Here is a 25,811-nt window from a genome sequence, read left to right as displayed (position 1 = left end):
CACACACACACACACACACACACACACACACACACACACACACACACACACACACACACACACACGCAGGTTCAACGCACATTTCAACAGTGAACCTTGTGACGGTGCGACTGAAGACTGAAGTTTCATTTTCCTGTGAATTCCAGCGAATTCTGCAAAAGAGCAGGAAAGGAAAGTTGAGCAGGCGACCAGACGGCTACAAACCCCCTCAACCACAAACACAGCAGATGTGAAAATAAACTGATACAAATATTCTATTAGATCTAGTTTTAAAAATCATTAGTTACTATGCTGATCTATGTGTTTTTTTTGTTTTTTTTGTTTTTGTTTTTACATGAAACATATAATCCAAGTGACGTGAACTTGTGTTTTTCCTGTCGCAGGATCGTTAGATCATCTGTATAATCTGGAGTGTATGTTTGATAGGTTGTTCAGTCTATCCTCCATTAATACAGCGGCGATAGCTTCTGGGTATTGTAGGATTTAGTGTTTTGAATGAAACACAGTAAAGGTAACAAGATCGTTTATTGTTGTGTGGATGAATTTAAAATTACTGGCTCACACAAATCAGGGTCTTGTATTTTGTACAAATATTTTTCACTTCAATACTAGATATATTTGTGTAAAGATACAAACTTGAATTTTTATTGTTGATTTGTCCAATTCGATAAGGTTAAATGTACTTCTCCTCATATTTGTTTTCTTTCATGTAACGCCCACAAGCAAATCAATGTGGTGCAACATGAAATGAGGGAAGGAAAAAAAATTTGAGGAAAAAAAACCCCTTTGTTTTTCATGTTTTCTCTTCCAAAAGTCAAAAACAATTCCTCGTTCAATCTGGGCGTGAGCATGTCCTGATCTTTATTTTTAGCACATCTGATGCAATGTGTCTTTAAATGCGGTATATTCACCTTGAATAACTTTTGTTAGCTTTTGTTTTGCGTGAGAGCCCTGTGTTTTCATTCCCACTGCATTCCTCGCTGTCTTCCAGGAATGTGTTACTTGTCTTTCACTGTTCTCTGCTATCTTGTAGTAAAAACCAGTGAGACAACCGAGTGCAGAGGAATGAAAGGGCATCATCTCCAGGTGCTTTATGATGCAGCCACTGTTACTGCACGCCTGACGTGTCATTAAACCGTCATCAGTGGAAAAACAAGAGGCTTTGGTTGTTGTTTTTTTATTGCGCTTTAGAAGATCATTTACTACGATCATCCCTGTTCCAACTCTTACACTGAAAAGCTGAAGCGTTTAAATTCCAGTTTCCACTGAAATGGTGACGTCACGTGAGTTTCATTTTGTCTAATCTGGCTTTTCTGTTTGGTTTCAGCAGAATCCAGCAGCACCAAGCAGGCCCCCGAGCTCTGACTGAAACTTCAACCTGAACCTCAAACTGTATAAAGGAGTACCAAACACTGAGTCATAGCTTGTTGTCTCACTCCTAGGCAGCATAGGTTGTATTGTTGTATTTACCATATCTATAAATAGAAGTTAGGCAGGTTCATAATCATGTGATTAAATGGGCGTGCCTTGGAATTGAAACAGTTGGAATTATACTCTGATCAACTGAAATTATTGTTTTATTATTCTGCCTGTTATTTCTTAGCTCAAATAAAGAAAGTAATGTAATGTCGTGTTAAAAGTAAACCTGCACTAAAAATAATTATTGGTATTTTCGACAGAACTGGAGAGGGCAAATAGAGTGAAATAAAGCGTTTTGCTCTGGTGGAGTTCTTGGTTTCCTCTATTGAAGCAGTCACACCCTTTATCAGGTCGGATCCTGCAGCGTAATGCTTCTGACGCACCGACCCGAGAATCGAAACTTAAGTCCGGGGCCGTCCTCTGCTCCTCTGCTCCTCCTCCCCCTGCTTAAAGACCGGCCGCCGACAGCACATCCACCGACATCGACCGACATCCACCGCCACTTCCAGCCCGCTCCGGTCTTCTCCAGCCCGGCAGGTGAGTCTGACTCCGATCGGGGATCGAACCAGCATCCGCTGACGGAAGTGTCCCCGTTATTATGCTGTAATAGCAGCTTGCAGACAGCGATGCAGTAGTGGGGTTGTTTTTTAAATACTTGATGTATTTTAATGTCTGCGTGCGTGGTTGTTGGATTTGACTCTTTTTTTTTTTTTTTTTTGGGGGGGGTCGTTTTTTAGAAAAAAGCTCAGACAACATCCTGCCGTCTGTAAATTATAGTTCATCTGTTACTGCGCCCCCTGCTGGCTGTGAGACACCATGCAACCCATTACACGCACGCACGCACACACACGCACACACCAAAACACTTATATTTCTTAATATTGTGACTCTAGCTCTCAAGTAACTAAAAAGATTAAGAATCTGAACATGATCAAAATCTATTTACAGAATATTTAGACTGGAAATGGTGAGATATGTGTGTCTGCAGTCAGAATTTCACCCACTTCCTCATTTTAATGGAATGCTGTCTCTTTACACTCAGTTCGAGTAAGGCCATCAAGAATCTTTATGTTAAGCGATTAAGACTATAAAATACATTAAAACCAAGACACGAGGAAGGGCATACAAAAGGAGAAAGAATTAAAAATATTTATTGAACTAAAGCTAATAACATTAGAAAAGTCTATTGTTTAGTGGAAATCCTGAGGGGTAGTAACAAGAATAATAAGGGGAGCTTTTGAGAGGCTGTAGGTGAAGCAGCTGATGCTTGACCACTATGGGGCGCAGAGGAGTGATTGTTTGTGTATTTTTGGAGTCCCATATATCCGTGAGTTAAGCTGGCTGTGCATATTAAATGGTTGTAGGTTTCTTGTGTTATTTTATTGTTTTCCAGTAAGGGTTTTAACAGGGTTTTTAGCGTCCTTTTCTTTTGTTCTGTGGGATCTTTTTTCAGTATTTCATATGTGGTAACCAAACAAAACCATTTTCCATTGATTTTTGTATGTGTTTGTTTGTTTGATTGTTTGTTTGTTTGTTTGTTTGTTTGTTTGTTTGTTTGTTTGTTTGTTTGTGTTTTTTCTTTCCATGAGTTTATTCAATTTTTGGACATGCCGATTATTTGTTAGTGAATTCCTCTTCATAAGTGCATTTCAGATAGTTTCTTATGACTGTGTTTCAATCCTCTCTTCTTAAAGTAGAGATTTATTTCTAGTTTGTTTGTCGTTGCCCTGATTCTCTCCCTGATGAGGGCTTTCTTTGCTTTGTCGATGATGTTTTCTGCGTTTTCATCAGGATGTGGTTCTTGATGTTGAGGCTTTTCGGTGTTCCAGTATATCCTCATCTCTGCATCGGCGGTTGAATTCAAGGTGGTCCTTGTAGTGTGATCTTCCGACGCTTCCTAGAAATAGCTGAATTATGTTCATTTTGTCATCTTAAACATATGTTACAGTTCCTTTTTTCACCGACAAAGTTAAGCAGGATGTTTTTAACTTGCTGACATATTTTGACTGCGTCTGCAGTCTTCCTCAGAGTTTTTTTTTTTTTCCATCTTAGGCTTTTTAATCATCAGAGTGAGTCATGTCATCAGACTCAGCCTGTCACATTGCAGGAAATCAGAAAAACAGCAGTCAAGACTTAAAACTGTGTAGTGTTCATCACAATGCACGTATGCATTAAATACAGTCAGCAAATCATAGCAGATATGAATATTTAACAAATTCTGCTGTTAATTTGAACCTTTGCAAATCCATTAAATTCCAATGAAATATTTCAACTCAATTGAAAAGATTATTATTCAAAACACCAACAAGAAAATTCAATGAAAAAAGACAAAACAATTAAACATAACAGAGCAAAGCCAAGAATAAATCATGCACGAGTGCTGCAGCAGACGGGTCAGTTTCGAGTTCTCGATGGTGATGGTGAAGATTGCTTATGGCGCCAACAGACCCGTTGTTTTGCCTACCGTCATAACCATGTCCATGTCGTCAGCATTCTTTATTGCATAACTGGACAGGTCTTTGATGTACACGCCCACATCTGGTCTTTCTTTCTCCTCCAGCTTCTGCATTTGGCCCTTGGCCAATAAGTCTCGCACTTCCTCATTGTAAATCTCCAGGCAGGAAACTCACATTAGGAATCTCGTACCCCCTTCTGCCTTGGCTATGGGGCAAAAGATATGAGCAAAGGAATTTGGGATAATCCCTCTGAGTTCTGGCACTGCTGTCACACCCTCCATGGTGAATGTTCTTCCTGTGCCAGTTTGCCTGTATGCAAAAATAGTCCCATTGTATCCCTCTCACATTGAATCAACGATGGACGGGCTGTCAGATAGACGTCCAGCTGCTTGCTGTCTGGTACAAACACCATTTTAAAAGTGAAGGTCTGAGGAGGCTCCTGGAGGGGGTCTTCAGCTTGTTGTTCGTTATTGTCCCACTGATCTCATCCACTGCGACGGCCTTTCTGTGGCTCATCGTCTTCTCTTTCTGGTTGAGAGGACGACATCTCACCACAACTGTAACGTTATCGCAGACCTCTGACTTATCAGGCTTATTACTCGGCATAGTGACAGCACTGAAAAGCATTACAGAAGGAGTTTGGTAACTGTGGTGGTGTCTGGGCTTTGTTCATCTGACTACAACTAATCTGTGAAAATAAATTAGCGGCGCTATTGTAGGGATCTCTTACCTCATAAGGATCACTACGTACCATTTATGAAGTGAGTTCAGGCACGGGGTACCATTTATGTTGGGTTTTGGCAGTTTGGCTCTTGTTGGGATCACAGAAAGTTGGTTCATTTCTAAGGAAAGACAATCTTCACTTGTCATGATATACAGTCATGACATGTGAAGTCTGATTCATGAATTCACCTGAGCTTCACACCCAGCAGGGAGTCCTGCAGATAATACTATGGAAGTTCTCCTCCCCTTTCTGCTCAGAGGACTGTGACTGCCTCATGCTCTCAGCCAGTCACCGATTGGTGGAGGCTCCCAGGACCTTTGGATGCCCCCACCTTACCAAAAGTCTTTTGGAGAGATTCTCTCTAAAAGCTTTGCTCCTGCTCTTCGACAGAGCAGGTGGGTGGCTGCCAGCAGTGGCAGCCCTGTGAACACTGGGGAGAAACGAGCTGCATCCCAGCAGCTCAGCTGTAGCCCAGCCTGCTAACAGCTAACACCAGAGGCCTGCAACCAAAGGCCTCAACTCCTCTCCTGACCGACCACGAGGGTCAGAGCTTCCACCAGATCCAGAGACCAGCACCCAGTGTCTGATCTCTCATCAACCAGGGAAGACCAACCAGTTTCTGCAGGACGAGAACTGGGAAACGACACCTCACAGAACCTCTTTGTGCTTTTTCCTCAACAAGCAGGAAACAAACCACAAACCCGAGCGACCAGATCCTCCTGTCTGGACAAGGGAAAAACCAGGACGCTGCAAAGAAAGACGGCTCCTGAATCATCAACTTCATCTTCTTCTCCTTCTCCTCCTGCAGAACGCAGCCAACCATAGTTAGCAGGAGGTTCTAACTGCTACAGGAGCCAGCAGCTTCTCTCCAGCCTGGACAACCAAACTCCTTCTTCAAAGACATCAAGGATCTGGTAACTAACAACTGGGCAAATACATGACATTAGTTAAACCTGATGCTTTGCATAGAACTGTTTTATTGATAATGATATTAGGAGTAGTTATCAACCTGTAAACCAACATTAGCTGCCACACACACACAGGGTCTGCATGCTAATCTTTGCTTTACTAACTTGTTAACTCATGTTAATACACATATCACATCAAAGACAACATCACACAGTAACTGAACACCGTCTGACGACTCCGGACAAAGTCCTCCTGCAGAGACTGCCGGAGGATACAGAGCCTGTTACTGTGCATGCACGCCTCTCCCCCTCCCTCCTGGTCATTCAGTTGTAAACAAACATGGCGGCCGCATAGTGGTACGACCCGCGGTCCATATTCTAGTTTTATCGTTCATATCAGTAGTTTAATAGTTGAGACTCACCCTGATAGCATCCGATGTGTCATCAGTCCATGCGGATGTCAGGTTCTCTCCATTTTCTTCACGTTTATAGTGTTTTGTTCTCTGCACACACGTCTGTGTAGTTTCATTACAAAATCAAGCAACAGCGCCCTCCAGTGGCCCGGCACACTAACTACATTGTTGACTCTGTGTCCGCTGCTGCAGTGTAAACGCACTCCTTTTTTTTTAGCAGATTAGGTGTTGTCACGTGAAACGTTGTCGTGTAAACAGGGCCTGAGTCAGGCTGAATACAGTGAAGAGATAACCTCTCTAATTAGTGGTTCTGGTAATGCACAGACTGCATCCCATGGTTCATTGTTGAGATGTTTGCTTCTAATCTTTCATAGGCAAACCGCCCTCGCCTGTAAAATTAAAGCAGACGAAGAAAAGGAAGTAGATCTTTTTTTTTTTACTTATAGTTTATTTATTTTCAGAACAATTCTACATTCATGGTTTAGAGCAGGGGTCTCCAACCCTGGTCCTCGAGGGCCCCTGTCCTGCATGTTTTAAGGCGTGTTTCCACCGCAAAAAAAGTGCAGGAATGGACTGGTATAGTCCATTACGGTTCGGGTTTCCAACGCAAGAATTTGGGATTTTCCGGAAAATACCACTCCAACGGTGGACGCTTTTCCGTTACCCCTCCGTCGGGGTAATTGCTCGGCTGAGATTGTAGCTTTCTTTTCTTTTTCCCATCTTTCTTTGATGTTGTATGTTTTCTATAACCATTAATACTTTGATATAGTTTAGACACACTATTCTTTACCCCCTCACCGTATGCCTGTACAAAAAGTCTCACAAGTTGATTTGCATTTGTTTCTGATTCACGGTCTTGAATCTCAGCTTGGAAATACTCTAGTACTTGGAAGTACCTGAACATATCTGGCTTCTCAAGGTCATATCTACTCTTCAGAGTTTCGTATCTCAGCCAGTTACTATGCTTCAATAAACAGTCACACTCCTGTCAGACCAAAATCGAAATCTTTGATTCATGGACGCTGGTCTAAATGCTGCGTCATATGCGATCCATTTTAGTTTCCTAGTTTGTTTCTATAATTTTAGCTGTTTAACAATAGTGAGCCAACTCGGTATGGTGATCACTATAATTGGGTCAAACTGGTTGATTTTAGATTTGGCAAGTTTTACATCCCCCATTAAGGTTTGCATGGGTGTTTCTCGGTTATTAAGCTCCATGTCTTTCCATTTGGCTTCTTTTTTGTCATCACACTAGGAGACAAATGGTTTAAGCTGTGCAGGATAATAGTAATCTCTGAGGTTCGGTACAGACATACCGCCCCCGTCTTTACTTAGTTGGAGAGTTGAATATTTAATTCTTGGTTTTCTTCTGTTCCAGATGAACCGGAATATTTGCTTGTCCCATTCGTTGAATTGTTTAGGAGGAATCTTTATTGGTAAAGACATGCAGAGACATAGCAACCTAGGTAGGACGTTTAGTTTAATAGTTTCAATCCTGTTACTCATGTCCAAGGGGAGGAGAGACCAACATCCCAAATCGTCTTTTATGTTGCTGTTAACTGGGTAGTGCTTTCTTTCATACATATCTTGTTTTTTCTGTGTCAGCCAAACTCCCAAATATGTAATTGCTCTAGGATTCCAATTAAGAGGGAGGCTTTGTGTGATCTTGGGGGTCTGGGTAAAGTTTTTTTTATCAATACTTTATTTTCATTTTCCATTTATATTGTGTAACAGAACACAAAAAAGATAGTCAAAATGTGGTACAATCCAATATTTTTTGGCTGCCCGTTTACAATTGAACTCAACATTGGCCTTCGGATATCTCGTGACAATAGGACATTCCACAAGCAGAGCAACGCCAGATGAGTAAATGACCATGTCACATGTTCACACCCAGATATGACGACTGTCTATATGGGTGGAGTAGTATTACATTGAACCAGAAAAGGGCCCCAGCTTCTCAAAAAGAGTTTGTTAGCCATCCTACTCTTATCCAGGCGCAGTCTTTCCATCTGTATAACAGGCAAGATCTCCTTTAGCCATTGTTCAAAACAGGGTGGGTGGGCAGATTGCCAAGCCACAAAAATTTGTTTCTTAGCAACTCGGATTGCCAAATGCAGAGCAGCTTGTAAGTCCTGTGACACGTCAAAAGTTCCTGCTGAGCAACCGAAGATCGCAAGCGTTTGGGTTAAAATGTCCCTGAAGTTGCTTTTGAGAGCCACTTGAAGATCTCAGTCCAAAAATGTTGTAATGTAGGACAAAACCAAAAAAGATGTGCCAGTGATCCTTCAGCTCGAGAGCATTTGTCACATGTAGAAGGCACCGATGGAAAGATGCGATTCAATTTTGTTTTTGAGTAATGCAGTCTCTGGATTACTTTGTACTGGATTAACTTGTACGGTGAATTAATTGAACAGCAATGTATCCAGGACATCGCCTCCTCCCCTTGTTCTGAGGATACTGGACTTGAAAAACCATTTACAAAATGTGTTACCAGTTGCTTGGAATCTGGAGAGAGCAGGAGATTCTCAATAAAAAGGTGAATGGTGGGTGAGAACTCATAATGTGGACAATTTTCTTTCACATAGTGTAAACCTGAAGGTAACGATAAAAATGTGACTTTGGGATATTAGAGTTAGGGCTTAACTGCTGAAATGAGGCAAACTGGCCATTACAGTTTTTCTCTATTGATAAGACACTGTTCCTGAAAAACAGCACACATTTCCCAAAACAATGCACCCTATTTTCTTTATTAGGACACAATTCGCAAAACACTGCACTTTAATGTCAAAATTTGAACTTTGTTTTCAAAACTAGCACACACAAAGCAAAAGTAGGACACTGCACTGCTAAATACAAAACACTCTTCTCTCACTGTGTTATACAGTCCTCAGAAAACAAACACCAATGTATCCTATAAATGATTCAGGGGCCATTGCAGTGCCTGACTGTGCATTACAAATAAAAAATAATGTTAGACAAAATAAATACAGCACTGTATTGTACACAGTACAGTATGCAAATATTTACACCACGTCTGCATCAGTTCTTTCTGCCTGGTCAGACCACAGGACCTCATCAACATCACAAGCTATGTTTTCTCAGGTCAGGCAACGTGGAAACAAAGACTAGTGTGTCTGATCCAGCCCTGGCACGCTTCAACAGAAACATCATCACATGCCAAGACCATGATTGCAAGAGATCTTTCTGAATATATGGCTGCCACTTATATACCTTCCACCTCCATGTAGAGAAGAATTCCTCTGTAGGATTCAGAAAGGGAGAATATGGCGACAGAAAAATCACAATACCGTGTCAATGACAGTGGCACGAATTTGATCCAGATTGTATTTCTTTGCGTGGGTCTTTGTCTCCGTCTAGGTCTTTGCCTTGGTGTTTGTCTGTGTCGTGGTCCAGGACCAGATGCAGGGGCTGGGTCAGGTCCAGATTCTGGACCAGGTGCATGGGCCACGTTCTGGTTCTGGCCATGGTCTAGGTGTGTCCACGTCCTCTTCTTCCACCATGACCTTTTACTCCTCTGACATCCATTCTGAACAGCGAATGCTGTTTCCCAGCAGGTATTATAGTGTGCAGTTCATTGGAAAAAATGTTTTCAGCTTTGATCTGTTGTGTCTTAATTGTGACCGCTGTGTTGGAGCAGTGTCCGAATTCTGCTTCCCAGTGTTCACTTTTTGAAAAATGTGTGCTATGATTGAGAAGCGTGTTCAAATCAGCAAAAATGTATTCAGTGTTCTGCGAAAAGAGTGCAAGCGTTTTGGAAACTGTGTGCAAACCAGGAATCGTGTTCAAGGTTTTGACACCAGAGTCCTGTTATTGACAAATGTGTGCAGTCAGTTGGTGGCTGTGTGCAGTGAATGAAATTTAGTGTCTTATCAATCGAGAAAAACTGTGTATAAGTCTAAAAAAGTTTGAATGCCACTCTCTCTCCAGACTGTGAACACTGCATCTGAATGTCCAGGTTTGAATTGGTTGTTGTGACAGATGGGAGCATAAACAGAAATGCTAAAGGTCCGGCAAGCAGTTTTTATCTGATTTAATATTTTAAAGGAATTCTTTAATGTAAAATTGTTTCTGAGTTGACTTATCTATCGAGGCAGGACTGGAAAACAAGAGGGCGGCTAATGAAGAGCTTTTAGCAGCAAAGGCTTCTAATTGTAGCCATGAAGGGCTGTCAGTCGTTTCCGTCTCTCTGCAGTTCCAGTAGGCAAGAGCCAATAATAATGTTTTAAGATAGGTAGTCCAAGACCTCCTTTTTTTAGGGGTTTGTGTATGTGAGCTTTTGCTATTCTATGAGATTTATAGCCCCACACAAATGGTAAAATTATAGAATCCAGCTCCCTAAAGAAAGATAAATGTAAAAATAGGGGCAGGTTTTGGAAAAGATATAAAAACCTGGGTAGAGCCACCCTTTTGATGGCATTAACCCGTCCAATCATAGATAAGGGTAGCGTCTTCCAGGATTCAATGTTGGCCTTAAGTTTTTTAACTGCCTCTATGAAGTTACATTTAAACAAATGCTTCGGATTCCTTGTTAATTTTAATCCAAGATAGTAAAACAGTCCGTCCACTTTGACAGGTAAATGGTTCAGAAAAGTATCTGGGAATTGATCCATGAGTGGCACGAATTCACTTTTTCCCCAATTTATAACATAGCCAGAAATTTTACCAAAGGAATTTATATAATTCAATAAAATTGGGACAGAGACTGTTGGATCTGCTAAACAGACCAGAAGGTCGTCCGCATATAGAGCCAAACTTGTCTCCACACCTCCGAGCCTGATACCTTTTATATCTGGGTGCTTCCTGATACCAACTGCCAAAGGTTCTAATGCGATGTTAAAAAGCAGAGGAGACAATGGGTCCCCCTGGCGAACACCACACTGCAGAGGAAATAGGCTGGCTTTATCTCCATTTGTTAATATAAAGGACTGTGGGTCAGTAAATAATATTTTAATCCATTCTATGAAGTTGTCACCAAAGCCAAACTTTTGAAGTGTAGCAAATAGATAAGGCCATTCAATCATGTCAAATGCCTTATGGACATCTGGAGACAATCTAGCAGGTTTTTCCCCTTTGCCATATTCCGCATAAAGAACATTAAGAATTTTGCGAACATTACAAAAGGAGTGTCTTCCTTGGATAAATCCAGTTTGGTCTGAATGGATAACAGTTGCAATGTGCTTTCTGAGCCTGTTTGTTAGTACTTTGGTTATTGTTTTAGGATCATAATTAAGTAGAGTAATGGGTCTATAGCTGCCAGGGTCTGTTTCATCTTTATCTTTTTTTAATAAAACACACATATTTGCTTCACTAAGAGAAGATGGGAGCTTCTTGCTTCTGAATGCATTATGAATTATTCTTAGCAATATTGCTGCAATAACATCTTGGAAGGCTTTATCGAATTCTGGCCCGAATCCATCAGGTCCTGCTGCCTTTCCAGTGGGAAATTATTTGATTGCTTCTCGTACCTCAGATAATTAAAAGTCAGAGTCCAGGCTCTCCTGAAAAACTGCATCAAGTTGTGTCAAATCAAGAGAGTCAAGAAACTGATTAATGTCTTCATGTGTAGCTGTTGATTTCGAGGTATAGAGATCAGAGTAAGATTCTCTGAATCGGTTAATGATTTCCTTTAAGTCTGTTAATGTCTGACCAGATTTTGATTTTATTTTGTAAATGGCTCGTTTAGCCTGTTCTGCTTTCAACTGTCTAGCCAGTAAAGTATGGGGCTTGTCACTAAACTCAAAATGTCCCTGCCTTAGTTTTAGTAGAAGATTGCTGACTTGCTCACCCAAAATTCTGTTGTATTGATATTTTAATTTAAGAATATTATTGTAGTCTGGCTGGTGAAGAGATTTTCTGGGGGCCAGTTCTGCAGCTGGTAGTTCTTTCTAAATTCTTTCCAACATACTTCTCTTAATCCTTTTCTGTGTTGCTTCTTAAGAAATAATTTGTCCTCTGATGTACGTTTTGAGGGTCTCCCACAGGATTGAGTCACTCGCCTCACCATTGTCATTGCCCCCAGGAACTGCAAGATGTGCAGAGTGATATGTTCCTTGAATGACTGGTCTGTAAGCAAGGAGGGGTTAAAACGCCATCTATAAGCTTGATTAGGGAGAGATAAACGCAGATTGAGACTGACTGGGCTGTGATCTGAAATGATTATGTTGTGATACTTGGTATGATCAACATTACAGATTCGTCTGGAATCGACTAATAAATAGTCTATCCGTGTGTATGATTTATGCACAATTGAATCGTAGGAGTAATCACGATCTATCTATTATGCTTTTGGATTTCATCAAATTATTAAGAGTTTGTACAGAATGTCTGTGTTAGGACCCTAAATATTTACTAGTGTGATGGGGAGAGAACTGATATGCCCAGTTACAATTATAAACCTGCCATTTGGGTCAGTTAGTGAAAAGGTACAGTCTTTCTGAAAAGAATAGCAACTCCTCTGGCTTTGGATGTAAAAGGTGAGTGATAAACCTGTGAGAGCCAGTTGGCTCTAAGTTTCCTATGCTGGGTTGCTGTTACTTGTGTCTCCTGCATGAATATAATGCCAGATTTGAGTGATTTCAAATGTGCAAAAACTTTGCCCCGCTTAATTGGGTGTCCCAATCCTCGGACTTTCCAAGAGACCAATGACAAAGAATGAAGCTTATTATTATACATTTATAAGTACCTAAGTAAGTCATGAAGATGAGCATAGGGCAACTAAGCATGGTTACATAATGAAAAAAACAGCAAAAGTTCCAACTGGCAGCCAACCGAAAACAAAGAACAGAGTATGTGACCATCAACGGACACATGAACAAAACCCCAACCCAATGCTTCCCCAAACGAAGCAGAGTTACCCTATTCACCTCCAGAGTCACTCACTACAACAGAGCAAACACACACACACACACACACACACACACACACACAAACAAACAAATCTCCCTCATACAGCCCCTCACTGGCACACACACCGCAAAATTAAGTTTCTGAGAAAAAAAAACTGCTCTGAATGAAGTTTGCTCAGTAAAAAGTTGAACTCTCTCTTTTAATTGTGAACTGTATTTTATAATTTTTTTATCTACAAACTTGTTGGCTTCCACCGGGTCGTTGAATATCTTCACTTGCTCTTGGTGGTGTATGTGGAGCTTGGCTGGGAAGTGCAGTGAGTGACGAACCTCCTTCTCTCTGAGCTGCTGCAGCACCTCACGGAAGCTTCCTCTTTGCTCCATTACCTCGGCGGTATAGGCGGGAAAAATTAAAACTCTGTGTCCTCCACATTCCAATGGCCGCTGCCTCCCGAGCTGAAGGAGCCGCTCTTTCTCTTGTGCCATGTGTTGCCGTTTTATCATCAAGTAGACTTGTATTTAACCTCCATGTTGTTTTCTTAGGTGTACGATCTCGGTGCAGATTAAGGTATACTGGGGAGTGGTCTGAAACATCCATAGGTCAAATGGTGTATTCCTGTACTCTGTGTGTGTCATTATTATTAATGAAAAAGTAATGTAGTAATGTGCTACAGAGTAAAATGTATAATTCTGTTTGGATGGGTGCAAGTACCTTCAGATATCTGTCAGATCCTCTCCCTTGAGTTATTTTGTGAACGACTTTACCTGTGTAATTTCACTTCTTTTCTGATTAGTTGTCTTTTTCAACAAAATGTTGAAATCCCCACAGTAAAGCAGAGTAAGTCATTGGAGATTTAAAAAACTATCTTGATACAGCGTCTCTAATAATTGACTATTTGAACAACAAAGACATCAACGGCAATCCACGCGTTTCAGTCACCAGACTAACTTTGATGCACTCAGTATGATTACTTGACAAAATATCACAGAAAATAATGCTAATTATTGAAGTTACTGTGGCTGAAGTAAATGTTGGTTTTATGTTCATTTTAAATCTTCTTTTCAAATAATATTAGTGTGAATACTTGTGGTAATTGTTTTAACACATACTCACACAAAAACACACACAACTGAGTGTGAAAACCTGAGGCTGAACTCTTCTGTCCAGAACTCCAAAACCATGACTTCCAGCTTAGTCTAACATTTTGATTGTTGCTATTAAATGAATCAGTTGTTTGTCCATTTTCCTTTCTTATAAAGGTTGGTGTCCCGAGGAACTGAAATGAACTCTCCTGTAGTTACTGTGTGATCTCACCACGTTGTTCTCTCTGCTCTTTTCTTTCAGAAATTGTCTGGCAAAACCTTTGCTTCAGATTCTTCGTCCAGGAGGCTCATTGGAACTCAGATCTTACACCATGTTGTGAATATGGCAGCAAGTGGGTCCAGACTGTCTGCGCTTTTGTCAGCATATGACTTCAAACGTGTTTGCAGAGTTTGCTGTGTCGAGGAGAAAGAAATTACCTACACTTTGAAGTCAGTCAGCCACCACTGTGCTCGTGATGTTCTGCTCTGCAGGGCCAAAGGACGCCACATATGGAGGCCCATTGCTAAACGGCCTCCATTTCCAAACCCAAGTCAGTACCGGGTTTGTTGGTTTTATGTGGAGGGCTCAGGATGCACACATCACAAGAACCGATGCTTCTTTGCCAGAAGTGACGAGGAAGCTGCTGTGTGGACGTTTGAAAAGAGAGAGGGCTTGGACCACACACTTTTCTGTAATCTGGTAACTCTGTCTGAAAAAGGGCCTGATCGGCCTGCGACAGCTGGACCCCTGGCCGACATCTTGGCCATTCTGGATGTGAAGGCCGTCTGTGATTTGTGCTCTGTCAGGGAAAAGGAAATAACATACACAGTTCAGTCAGTTGTTCACAAATGTGGCCGAAATCAGATCTTAGCCAAAGGTAAAGGCAGCAGTCAGTGGAGGCCCGTCTCCGAGAGGCCAACAGGAGGACACTTCAGTAATAATGTCATTTACAAAGTGTGTAACTACTTTGTTGAGGGCTCGGGATGCACAGAACACAGAAGTGGATGCACTTTTGCCAAAAGCTATGAAGAAGCCACCTTATGGAACCTTTTAAGAGAGAAAAGAATCAATCTCAGCAAGTTAATCCAACTCATGAGTGAGTCTGAGTCTGTTTTGACACCCCAAAGCGCAGCTGAAAGCATACTCAAACAGTTTTCAGGTGGATTCTTTGAGCTCTGTAATGAGTGCTTTAGTGAACGTCCAGAGAAGATATCACACAAAAGGTGGAATGACAAATGTGTGGCCGACGCGGCGCACAGCTGGAATCCAGCTTTAGTTCACCACCTGTCAGAAAAAAGCAGTAAGCACGTCTACAGTCAGGTACGCCCTCTTCCCCCAAACTGTCAGTTCAAGTACTGCAGCCATGTGAGGGACGGGAAGCCTTGCTGGCACAGGGCCGGTCGCTGCCAGTCTGCACAGAGCGAGGTGGAGATGGCGGTGTGGAAGGTGGAGCACAGCGGCCTCTCCGTCCGCTCCCTCCTCCTCCAGCTGAGCCCCCGTGAGCAGACCCCACCCCAAAAGGTCAGCATGCACTGCAAGGTGTGCCTCCTCAACCTGTCCTCCTCAGAAAGCTTCTACAAGCACTGCGAGTCTCTGGAGCACGCCCAGCTACTTTCCGTGGACACCACCACCAGGTGGAGAGGACGCCAGCCTCCGCACAACCGGCGGGCTGAGTTCTGGCTGTGTGACAGGTAAACGCTGCACATACTGGATATACACACACACTCCAAAGACCCACCAAATGAAGTGATCTTACTTTTAGCTGAAATGTCCATTATAACTTGTAACTTGTCAGATTTTAATGTGACGGCTCATTTCTAGACCCCGGATCATCTTTTATCAACTTCTTCAAACTGATTATAGAAAATAAACCAGATTCATGGACAAAAGGCCATATGTCATATGTTACTTAATAATTCCATGGGAATTGGTGAAAGAATTGGAGAATGTATTGTTGTATTGTCAATAAAATATCATATTTTTAGATTTTTTTTAAAATATCAATCGGTTTTTGCTTGTAGTTAACAGCACCCCAACATATTTTGAGGTTGGCATTTTGCCTCCATAAGATGGTAACCAGATGTAAGTGGTTACAGTCTGCTGCTATTTGGATTTGAACCCTTGTCTCACTTTTTAGCTGTGTGTGTAATGTGCACATCTTTTGGGTTTTGTTGCATCCAGTGTTCAATTTTAAGAGGAAAAACAGAGGCTCCTAATGAGGATAAGATTTCCTTTTGTTATTTGAATATTCATGGTGAAGTGAGCTGGAAACCTTTGTGTTCATCCACAGTGTCTACTACAGTGTATACAGATTTTCAAGCTATCCCCTTTAAACAAACTGCCTGTCATCAAACTTAGTAGAAGTTTGTAGCATGTGCTAAACAGAGACCTTAAGAATTTTGGGTGAGAAGACTGACCTCAAATTCTTCAATGTTAAACATTGTTATAATTCCGGTATAGTTCAGTAGAGACAGAATAAAGGTATTCACAGGACTCCTTATCATGAGAGCATGCATATTACCGAATTGCTGAAACCGCTTTTTCTTCCTAGACCGAAAACCTGCGAATACGGAATTAATTGTCCGAAGGCTCACTCTGTGGAGGAGCTTCAGGAGTGGATGATGCGTGTTGCAGAAGAGAAGGAGATCAGGCAAAACATCGAAGCTCAGGGTCTCATGAACTACAACGAGAAGCTGCTGGAGGAATACAGAAGCAGCTGTAATGAAGTGTACATCGTGAGTGTGAAGCTTCCTTTTTTTTTTGTGCTGCTATTTCACAACTACGTGGAGAAAAGGTTTTCTCAGAGCAGAGAAAGTTACTCTACCAGAAAAAAATCTTTCAAATATACCTCCCATAAGTCTCACTTCTGCACAGAGAATAAACCAATACTCAAAAACAAGACCATCACCACTCATTTCCACAAATTTCCAAACCGCAGTTGCTTAAATCAAACCCACCAAAGATGATATGTTTACAAACAAACTGTGTTTTTATTTTGCTAACTGTTGTCATTTTGAGCCATCTGCAACACACACATCTGGTATTCCATGTTCATGAGGGTGAATGCACTTCATGGATAGTGTGTGTTATTCTACTGGATTCTCAGCGGGTCTCAGGGCCTGAGCGTGATTCTCTGATCCAGTGGCCACGGTGGCATCTGACGGACAGAATGCTGGGAATCTGATGTAGCATTGCAGTGCAGTAAAACCACCTCACATTTAAATCTTTTATTTAGTCGCATTTTTAATTTCAAACATCACTGCAAACCTAAATCAAATAGGATGGAATTTACGAAAGATAGACAAAACTATTACAGTGTTGACTGACTAGTTAAATATACCCTGTGCTCTTCTGTACATGACACAATTAACGCAAATAATGAGATATTACATTCTTGATTAATTCATAAGAAAGTGGAAAGCAGATCAATTCAGTTTTATTTGTAAAGCTCCAAATACAACACAATCATTTCAAGGCAGTATTAGAGAGATAAACCAACAATACCACATGAGAAAAAAGACGAGACGAAGGAAAGGAATTACACCATTTTAAAAGAAAGAAAGCTGCAGAACCAGACTCAGAGGTGGCGACGGATAGAGGGAGAGAAAAGAAGAGGACAGGGAAAGAGAGCAACAAGCAGACAGACATGAATCCACTCGCTGCAGACGTGATGGAGGCTCAGACCACAAACGTTCAGTTCCACTGTCAAAGAGCCTGCAGGAAAGCAAGGCAATGCTGATAATCCATCAATTTGTGGTTTGCCCTGTTTAATCCACTGAATAAGAAACATGGACATTTTTTGAGGCACATTCCTTCGCTACTATTGAACTGAATAATTTAATATTTGATTAAAGACAACAGAACTATAAAACTACTGCTTATTCAGTTTCTTTTTTGGCATTTACCATCCTGATCCTGTTTTTTTCTACTTCACCCACTGAACAGATGTCTGAACAAGTTGACGACGTCGTCATCTCTTGTAATGAAGATTTAACTGTGGTTTGTGAAACGCTGAACAAAACGCTGACTTGGGATTTCCACGTTAAGACAGAGGTAGGATTTGTTTGAAGTTACAGAGTTAAGATGATATATTGCCAAACTTGTGCCTCCTATGGCATTGTTGAGTGTCTGCACTGTTCGGGTTACATGCTTGACACATCTGGTTGAGCATCTGGTGTATGTTTGCATCAGATCGTATACCAGCAATGTGCAGCATCAGAGTATGTGTGCTGCGTACTTCTCTCATGCTGCTTCAGGCTCCTCCCACCTTCGAGCACAAACAGTCTTTCTGCAAAGTGCAATCATGCAACCAAAGGGCCAACACAGATTGAGCATGGCGTCATAGCAACCTTCAAAATTTAACCCAATATCTATGTGAAAAGTAAGCAACCGAACAAGGCCAAATAGATAATATCTGCCAGTGCCAAATATAAATGATACCCATAATAATGAGTTCTGCCTGGCATGTATCATCCATTAATATATATTACGACTATGCCCTCCACTACATCTACTTTTGATCAGCAAACTGCACAAAAACTGAAGAAAATCTTCCATTTTCAAGAAAAATCCAACCATTTCACCTTCAGTCCTCCAGACTATTTTCACCAGACGGCCAAGTTGGCACTCGAAAGCCTGCGATAAATACCAGACCGTGTCAAATAGTCTGGGTGATCGTAGCTGCTGCTACCTGCAGCCTGGTTCTTTCGATGTCATTGAGTGTGTTTTGTTGGAAAACGAAAGACCATAAGAGTAAATGCTAATATAAAATGCTAGTAGATGCTAATAGATGCTAAGTACTTACTTCAAGCTCCCGTTGTAACATCCCCCTCCGGTTGTCTTCTCCCTCTGAGCCACGACCGTGTCCATCTTCTCCTCTTTCTCTGTTTAGGGATTTCTTTCTAAACACATAAATACCACAATGCTGATGTTCCGTTCTTGTGTAAGTTTCAGACGTGTTATTGTTCGCTATTATGCTATCAGTCAATGTGATTACGCAATACATGATAGCGCAACCACCCCAGCTGCGAGTCAGCGTGTGTGTTTATACAGTCTGCAGACGTGATTATTTACATTCGTCTCGTGCGGTGTGAGAGGCTGTGACTACTCAATATTGTTAAAATCGCAGTGTGGGAAAGACTTTAGGGCCTGTCCACATGAGAACGCTGTTTCACGCAAACACGTTATTTTTGCCCGATCATCCACACGCCAATTTAAAATGAAACGCGGGGGTCATTTGTAAATCACATTGGGTTCAAAGTTTATGGAAACAGGCTTATGATTCTAAGTTCACATGTTTCACTTCTGATAGATGGAATTGTAATCTGAATAATGACAATAACAGTAGAAATGCTCAGGGTTGAATCAGGAAGGGAATCCTGCAGAAAATATCAAGACAAAAGAATTTGCTGTGGCAACCTCAGAAGTAAGCAACTGAGACTACACCATGTCCACAGTGTGGCCCTTGTTCTCTGCTATTAAGACTTGAGCTTGGAGAATGTTGTGTTTTTGTCCAAGGTTTTTTGTCAAAGTAATGAACAATTAAGCGAAAAACCTATCTTGCACCATACAGCACCGTTATCGCTGTTGTAAGTAAATAGATGATTGCATGAGTGATCTCTGCAGTCAGTGTGACAACTGTACAGCCCAGCCTTTTGCTCTCGATAGCTGTTGTGGGATTTTCCAAAATGTGCATGTTGTTGTGTTTCAGTTTACTTTTTTCGTTTGTTTCCCATAAACAGAGGGACCTTGTGCATGTGGCCCTGCTGAAGCAAGAACCAGGAGCGTCATTCAGCCTCGGTGAAAGCAGCTCTGTTTCCTGCATCTATTCCACAGGAGAAAACTTTCTTACTGAAGACAGGACCTATGCCATCACTTTGTCTTTCACATCCATCAACCCTGGCTTGTATGAACAGTGGCTGGTACTAGATTTTGCCATCAGGCCGGTACTTTTGAGAAAAATCAGAGTCAGAGTCGGCCAGCAGCCTCTTGATGAAACTGAACAACCGTCTTTGAGCAATGGAGTCACCTTTCAAGGTGCTGAGCGTTGGCACAGAGGGAACAGAGTTATCATTCCATGTTCATCCAGGACAGAAGAACAGGAGGAGCTCTTAAAAGAGTACAAGCCTCCACAGATCAGCCTGCTATACAAGTCTTCCCAAAACAGCCAAATGCCTCTGACTAGTGAAAACTACAAAGAACAAATGCACCAGTTCCTGTATGATGAGGAACATGCAGAAGACGAAGTCGTTTCAAGGTAAGGTGTTGGTGTGAATCTTTTTCTCATTAACTTTGTGAAATACTGTATATGAAAATGTTGGAAACAATGTCTGATTGTTTTGTTTCTGATTTTCTTTAGACTAAATGTTTGTGGAGAGATTAAAACGACGAATAACATGTACAGCACATGGTCTGACATGATGATGGCTCCTGAAGGAGAGCTGTTCTGTGCTGTCGCGATTCCTTGTGATCTCACAGTAGACAGCCCCGCAGGAATGGCGCTTAAACGAAGCATCCATTGTGGCCTGATTGCCCCTTTAACATCAAATGGCTTAAACTCCAAGGTGTATGAAGCTCGCATTCTGCCACTAAAAAAAGGCAAAAACAAAATGTACTTGCAGATGTCAAAACAATGCTGTGCCGATCTTGCACTTAAAGCCAACGAATCGCATCAACTGGAAGTGCAGTTTCAGCTGGACCGCAGCAGCTTCTGCAGCATGCACAAGGCGGTGGACCTCCTCCCGGACACAAAGCGAGTGCTGCCAGACCTCCGAAACTGTGGCGTTCCTGTCAGCAACGGCAAACATGAGAACCAGAACGTCAAGCAGCAGGCAGCAATTGGTTTCATCACCGGGGATTCCACTGTCAAGAAGTTAGTTGCACCACTCCTCATCTATGGACCATTCGGAACTGGGAAAACATACACCCTCGCTGCAGCAGCCAGAGAGCTTTGTAAGAACCCTCACAACAAAGTGCTGATTTGCACTTACACCAACAGGTAATGCAAACTGTTTCAGTATTTACTGAAAAGTTGACTGAAATTTGGCTTTATCGATGTGCCTTAGTAAATACGGTCACATAGTGGTTATTCAGGCACAGCGGTTTCCCTAGGTAGCTGGATTTGGTTCTATAAATGCAGTTATACTCACATTTACCAGTGGGTGATGATCTTGAGTGGTAATTTTTTTATGGACAAGTGCAACCTTAACAGTTTGAAGTTTACATAAACTTTTTTTTCTTTTGTTTCAGTTCTGCAGATCTGTATGTCAGAGATCACTTTCATCCATTCATGAGCAAGAACAATCATGGGTTGCGACCAATTCGAATAAAAGCAAACAAACAAGGGAATGCTATGTTCGCCACAGATAAGATCACTCTGAAATACTGTTTTTGTTCGCAAGATGGGTCGAAGTTTCTGCCACCTACCAAAGCTGTGTTAGATTGCCACAATATCGTCATAACTACAACAACAATGGCGAGACGTTTTCATGGCCTGAAGCTCCCGGAGGGATACTTCACTCACATTCTCATCGACGAAGCCTCTCAGATGCTGGAATGTGAAGCCTTAATGGCACTTGGTCTTGCTGGCCCAAACACAAGAGTTGCATTAGCAGGAGATCACATGCAAATGGGACCGAAGCTTTTCTCTGTGGACGATCACCGCCGTTCAGATTACACTCTCCTCAATCGCCTGTTCCACTACTATCAAGACCAGAAGTGTGACGCAGCCCAGAACAGTCGAATCATTTTCAATGAAAACTACCGGTCAACCAAAGAAATAGTGGACTTTGTGTCCACCAATTTCTATGTTGGTAAAAATGATGTTATCAAAGCTACTGAACAGGTTCCACCTCCTGCAGATGGCCATGCGCTGAAGTTTCTCCATGTTAGAGGCGAGTGCAGCTTGGACACCAGTTCAATGTCCTGGTATAACAAGGGAGAGTCTGCCAAAGTGGTTGAAGTAGTGGAAGACATTCTGGAACAGTGGCCAGTAACATGGGGGCCCAAAGACCCAAGCACCATCTGCATCATGTCCGAAGGAGCTCAGGTAATATTTTTTTTGTTTCAACTTTGATTGCTGAATGCATAAATGTTATTTAAAGTAATGACACACTTTTAAATGACTTATTGCCTCAAATCATTGCTCACTTTACAAACACGTGAGCAGAGTTGTTAGATTTTTTTTTTTTATTTATTGTTACTGATTTTTTTTTTGTTTGATTAAAGGTTCAGCAAATTAGGAGAGCACTTTCAAAAAGAAGTCTTCATCATGTCCATGTTGAGAATCTTGCAAACGTACAAGGTAATTTTAGACTAGCTTCCTGAATCATTATGCTGGCCATAGAGATGAGTAAAGAGCACACACAGTCTACATGTAATAATTTCTCTTGTATATCATAAACAAGTTAAATCTTTCTGAAATCTAATGATCTTCTCATGTGTTAACAGGAAAACAGTTCAGAGCAGTCATACTGACAGCTGTGCAAACACGAAACAGTCTAGAAACATCTCACCTGCCTGGCCTGGAGCTGTTCAATGACGTCCGTGTGTTGAACACTGCAGTGACAAGAGCGCAGTCTCAAGTGGTTGTAGTTGGAGATGCTGCTGCCCTCTGCTGCTTTGGGAAGTGCTCACAAGTCTGGAAAAGCTTCATAGACCACTGTGTCAGCAACAGGAGTGTTAGACCAGAATATTTCACCAAAGATTTCTTTGAAAAGGATCTTATGGAGACGGCAAAGTTTCAAAAGTCTCAACATATACCTGAAAGCAACACTCTCAGTGACGCAATTCTTCAAGAGCTGCAGGAAGAGTATGAACATATGGAAACACAATATGATGCAGGAGAAGACACTTTGGAATTAGAAGACAAGAATAACCAGATGCCTGTCTCATACAGTACCACTGAAGCCAACACACATGTAATGGAGCTGTGCAACAAAGACCCACAGCAGTTCGTACGAGGAATGTTGGTCAGGGAGACATTTAAGACAGGTTATGTCGTTCCTCTTGATAATACTAACAAGAGAATAAACATCAAGGGAAGGGAAAACCTTGGTAAAACCTTCACTGGAGATGAAGTTGTGATACACGTCACAGAAGCTCCACGGGTGATCACCGTCACCAGGCAAGCAGAGTCCGCACGTGAGCTTCTGTGTACGCTCCAGGAGGAGGACCACAGCAAACCCAGATGGATTTCTCAAGATCTCATGCAAAGGATGATGGTGCCCCTTTCAAAAACTGAGACAAAAATCTGCATACTGATCCACAAGAAAGCACGCAAATTCATTCCAATATGGAAGCAAATCAATAGAGATTGGAAGATTGCAACACATGAATATATTGATATAAACCTCAAACAAAATGTCTTTGTGGTCAAAGTGATTGGGTGGAAAGACACATGTTGGTGTCCACTGGGGAGAGTCACAGATATTTTGCCTGTCACAGGACTCTTCAATCAACTAAGAATCCTAAATGAAGCGTTCAAAGTTCCTGAACCTACACGGAACTCAAGCAACGCTACTTTCAGTGCAGATGAAGACATGGAGCACAGACAAGACATGAAAAAGCTATTCACTTTCACTGTGGATCCCAAGGAAGCAAAAGACCTGGATGATGCCATCAGTGTCAGGGATATTGGAAACCAGTATGAGTTGGGAATCCATATCGCAGATGTGGCAAGCTTTGTGAGTCTAGGTAGTAAACTGGATACAGATGCTCGAGAAAAAGGTTCGACATATTACTGCCCTCCTCAAAAACCCAATCATATGTTCCCCGCTAGGAGCACTGAAGATTTTAGTCTTCTGCCAGGTAAAGAACGCAGGGTAGTCTCACTGATCTTCACAGTTGAAAAGGAAACAAACAAGTGGATTGGAAAACCCACATTACAGCTTTCTCTGATCAGGTCAGACGAACAGCTGACATATGACCAGGCAGAGGATATCATCACCCAAAGATATAAAGAAAGTCCTAAATTTGATGACCCGAAGGACTGTGTTGCAGTGGCCTATTGCTTTGCCAAAGCTCAGAGAAAAGTTCGACTTGTGGATTGGCAGTATTACCAGACTGATGATGACCGATCGCCCGGGAGACGCAAAGCCCATCTGATGATAGAAGAGCTCAGTGTGTTGTTCAACAAACATGCAGCTGAGGTTTTGATCAAGTCTGATAAAACCCGGTTCACCACTCCTCTTCGCTGTCAGGAAAAACCAAATCCTGAGAAAGTTGAAGAATTTAGGGAGGAATATGGGGAGGTGATACCATTCTCTTTTCATGTTCGCCACAGAGTTGATCATGACAAACAGCCCCCAAAATATGAAAACTTCCGCATCCTAACAAAAATGTGGAAAGATATCCAGTCGGCTGCCAGCACAGGCGATCTAGACAAAATGGTGGACATCATTGCTGCAGACGACATCCACCCTTTGCTCCAGCAAGTCACTGATCAGTTCCGAAGGTGCCTTAGTAGAGCTTATACCATTCGTTCAAACTCTGCCAAGGAAGCAATGGTTGGACATTATGATTTGCAGTTGACGTCTTACACTCAGGCATCCTCACCAATCAGGCGTTACATGGATCTTGTCTTGCAGAGGCTTTTGCACTCCGTCATTTGTCAGAAGAAAGTCCAGTACACTGAAGAAGACATTACAGTTTTATGCATGGAGTCCGAGAACAAACTCAAGAAGGCCAAAACTTATGAACGAAGGGCTGAGGAGCTCAGCTATGCAGTGAGCATTAAAAAACAAAGCGCTTACAAGCTTGCCTTCGTGGTTGTTCAAGATGCCAAAAGAGACAGCTTCTCACTGTCTTTTCCTTTCAACAAGAACATATTTGCTGTGAGTTTGTCTGTTATGTACAGAGATTTGCAGTTAGACGACCAACCAGATTATGACGAGAGAAATCACAGTGTCAACCTTAAATGGAAAAGACGGATCTATGCAGCTGACACCAAGAAAATCCACCGGGAGGTGAAAATGATGGCAGACGGTGATGACTACATTGAGCTTCCAATGTCAGCATGGAAAGCCACTGTTGAGGCAATTATTGAAGGAGATTTGGATGATGCAAGGGCTCTCATCTTGGACGCCAATAACAAACAACTGGCAAAACATGTTGTTAAGCAACCATCTCATGAGATGCTTCAGGCCAACACAAGCACCTGCTCCTCTGAAAAAACTCCAGAATCGATGGTCCAGATTGAGCACTGGGTGGACATCAACCTCCAATTGCAATCGGGCGACACGCTTCGGACCCAAATGACATGTAAGATCAATAGAGGCTTTTGTACACCTGTTGTTCAGTTGGTACAAATCAAACCAAAGTTTGAGATTTGTGTGGACCATGTCCAGAACCCCATCACATGCTTGGCTCGAGCTGTAGACCGCCCAACAAAACGTCTTTATAATGACACTGAAGAATATGTTGAAATCTGGAAACCGTTGTGTGACATGGAGTCTGCCCATGCGGCAGTGGATGAAAGTGACAGCATCATCATTGAGAACCTGGAGGTCAAGTTCACTCAGAAGCAGAAAGACAAGCTCTCAGGAAGCTTCTTCTTACCTGTGCAGTGGATAGATGAATGGGCGATTCAGTTCAACTTGGCCAAATGTTTACTGTGCATCCGGAAGAGAGGATTAAAACTGCCTTCAAACTTGGAACACTCTGCTGCTGTAGACCCTCCAGAGTTTACATGGGTGGCCCATGGTGTTACAAATGCCATGGAATCACGGGAGCAGGATGGAACCAAAGTAAACTTCTACATCAACCATCTGCCAATGGAAACCATTCCTGAGTGTGTTTTTCAGAAAAACACTGGTTTCACAGTGGAAATAATCCCAAAACTCCTTACTGACATGTAAGTTCAATTGTCGGTATTATAGGTATTAATGTATTTCTCTATCGTTTTTATCTTACATGTACTTATTATGATAAGAGGTATAAA

General features: G+C 41.9%; 1 protein-coding gene and 1 pseudogene across 2 annotated transcripts in view; one reads left to right on the top strand and one right to left on the bottom strand.

Annotated features, from left to right (window-relative positions):
- Window positions 1-1,880: 1,880 nt before the first annotated feature.
- The window catches only part of LOC308108884 (3'-5' exoribonuclease HELZ2-like), a 30,400-nt gene continuing 6,469 nt past the window's right edge, over window positions 1,881-25,811 (top strand). Inside the window, exons 1-10 of the mRNA XM_080462176.1 lie at window positions 1,881-1,956; window positions 5,408-5,513; window positions 14,135-15,564; window positions 16,425-16,608; window positions 17,819-17,926; window positions 19,615-20,129; window positions 20,232-20,870; window positions 21,122-21,920; window positions 22,100-22,175; window positions 22,322-25,724. Of these exons, the coding sequence (XP_080318302.1) occupies window positions 14,216-15,564; window positions 16,425-16,608; window positions 17,819-17,926; window positions 19,615-20,129; window positions 20,232-20,870; window positions 21,122-21,920; window positions 22,100-22,175; window positions 22,322-25,724 (7,073 nt within the window). The 5' untranslated portion in view covers window positions 1,881-1,956; window positions 5,408-5,513; window positions 14,135-14,215. The remainder of the gene's footprint in view (window positions 1,957-5,407; window positions 5,514-14,134; window positions 15,565-16,424; window positions 16,609-17,818; window positions 17,927-19,614; window positions 20,130-20,231; window positions 20,871-21,121; window positions 21,921-22,099; window positions 22,176-22,321; window positions 25,725-25,811) is intronic.
- LOC308108971 (kinesin-like protein KIF3A) lies at window positions 3,851-4,481 on the bottom strand (annotated as a pseudogene). Its single transcript has one exon. The product of its transcript is annotated as a kinesin-like protein KIF3A (transcript).

The sequence above is a fragment of the Lipophrys pholis genome (genome assembly GCF_963383615.2).
Source record: "Lipophrys pholis genome assembly, chromosome: 4".
Classification (NCBI taxonomy): Eukaryota; Metazoa; Chordata; class Actinopteri; order Blenniiformes; family Blenniidae; genus Lipophrys; species Lipophrys pholis.
This window is presented reverse-complemented; position numbering and strand designations above follow the sequence as displayed.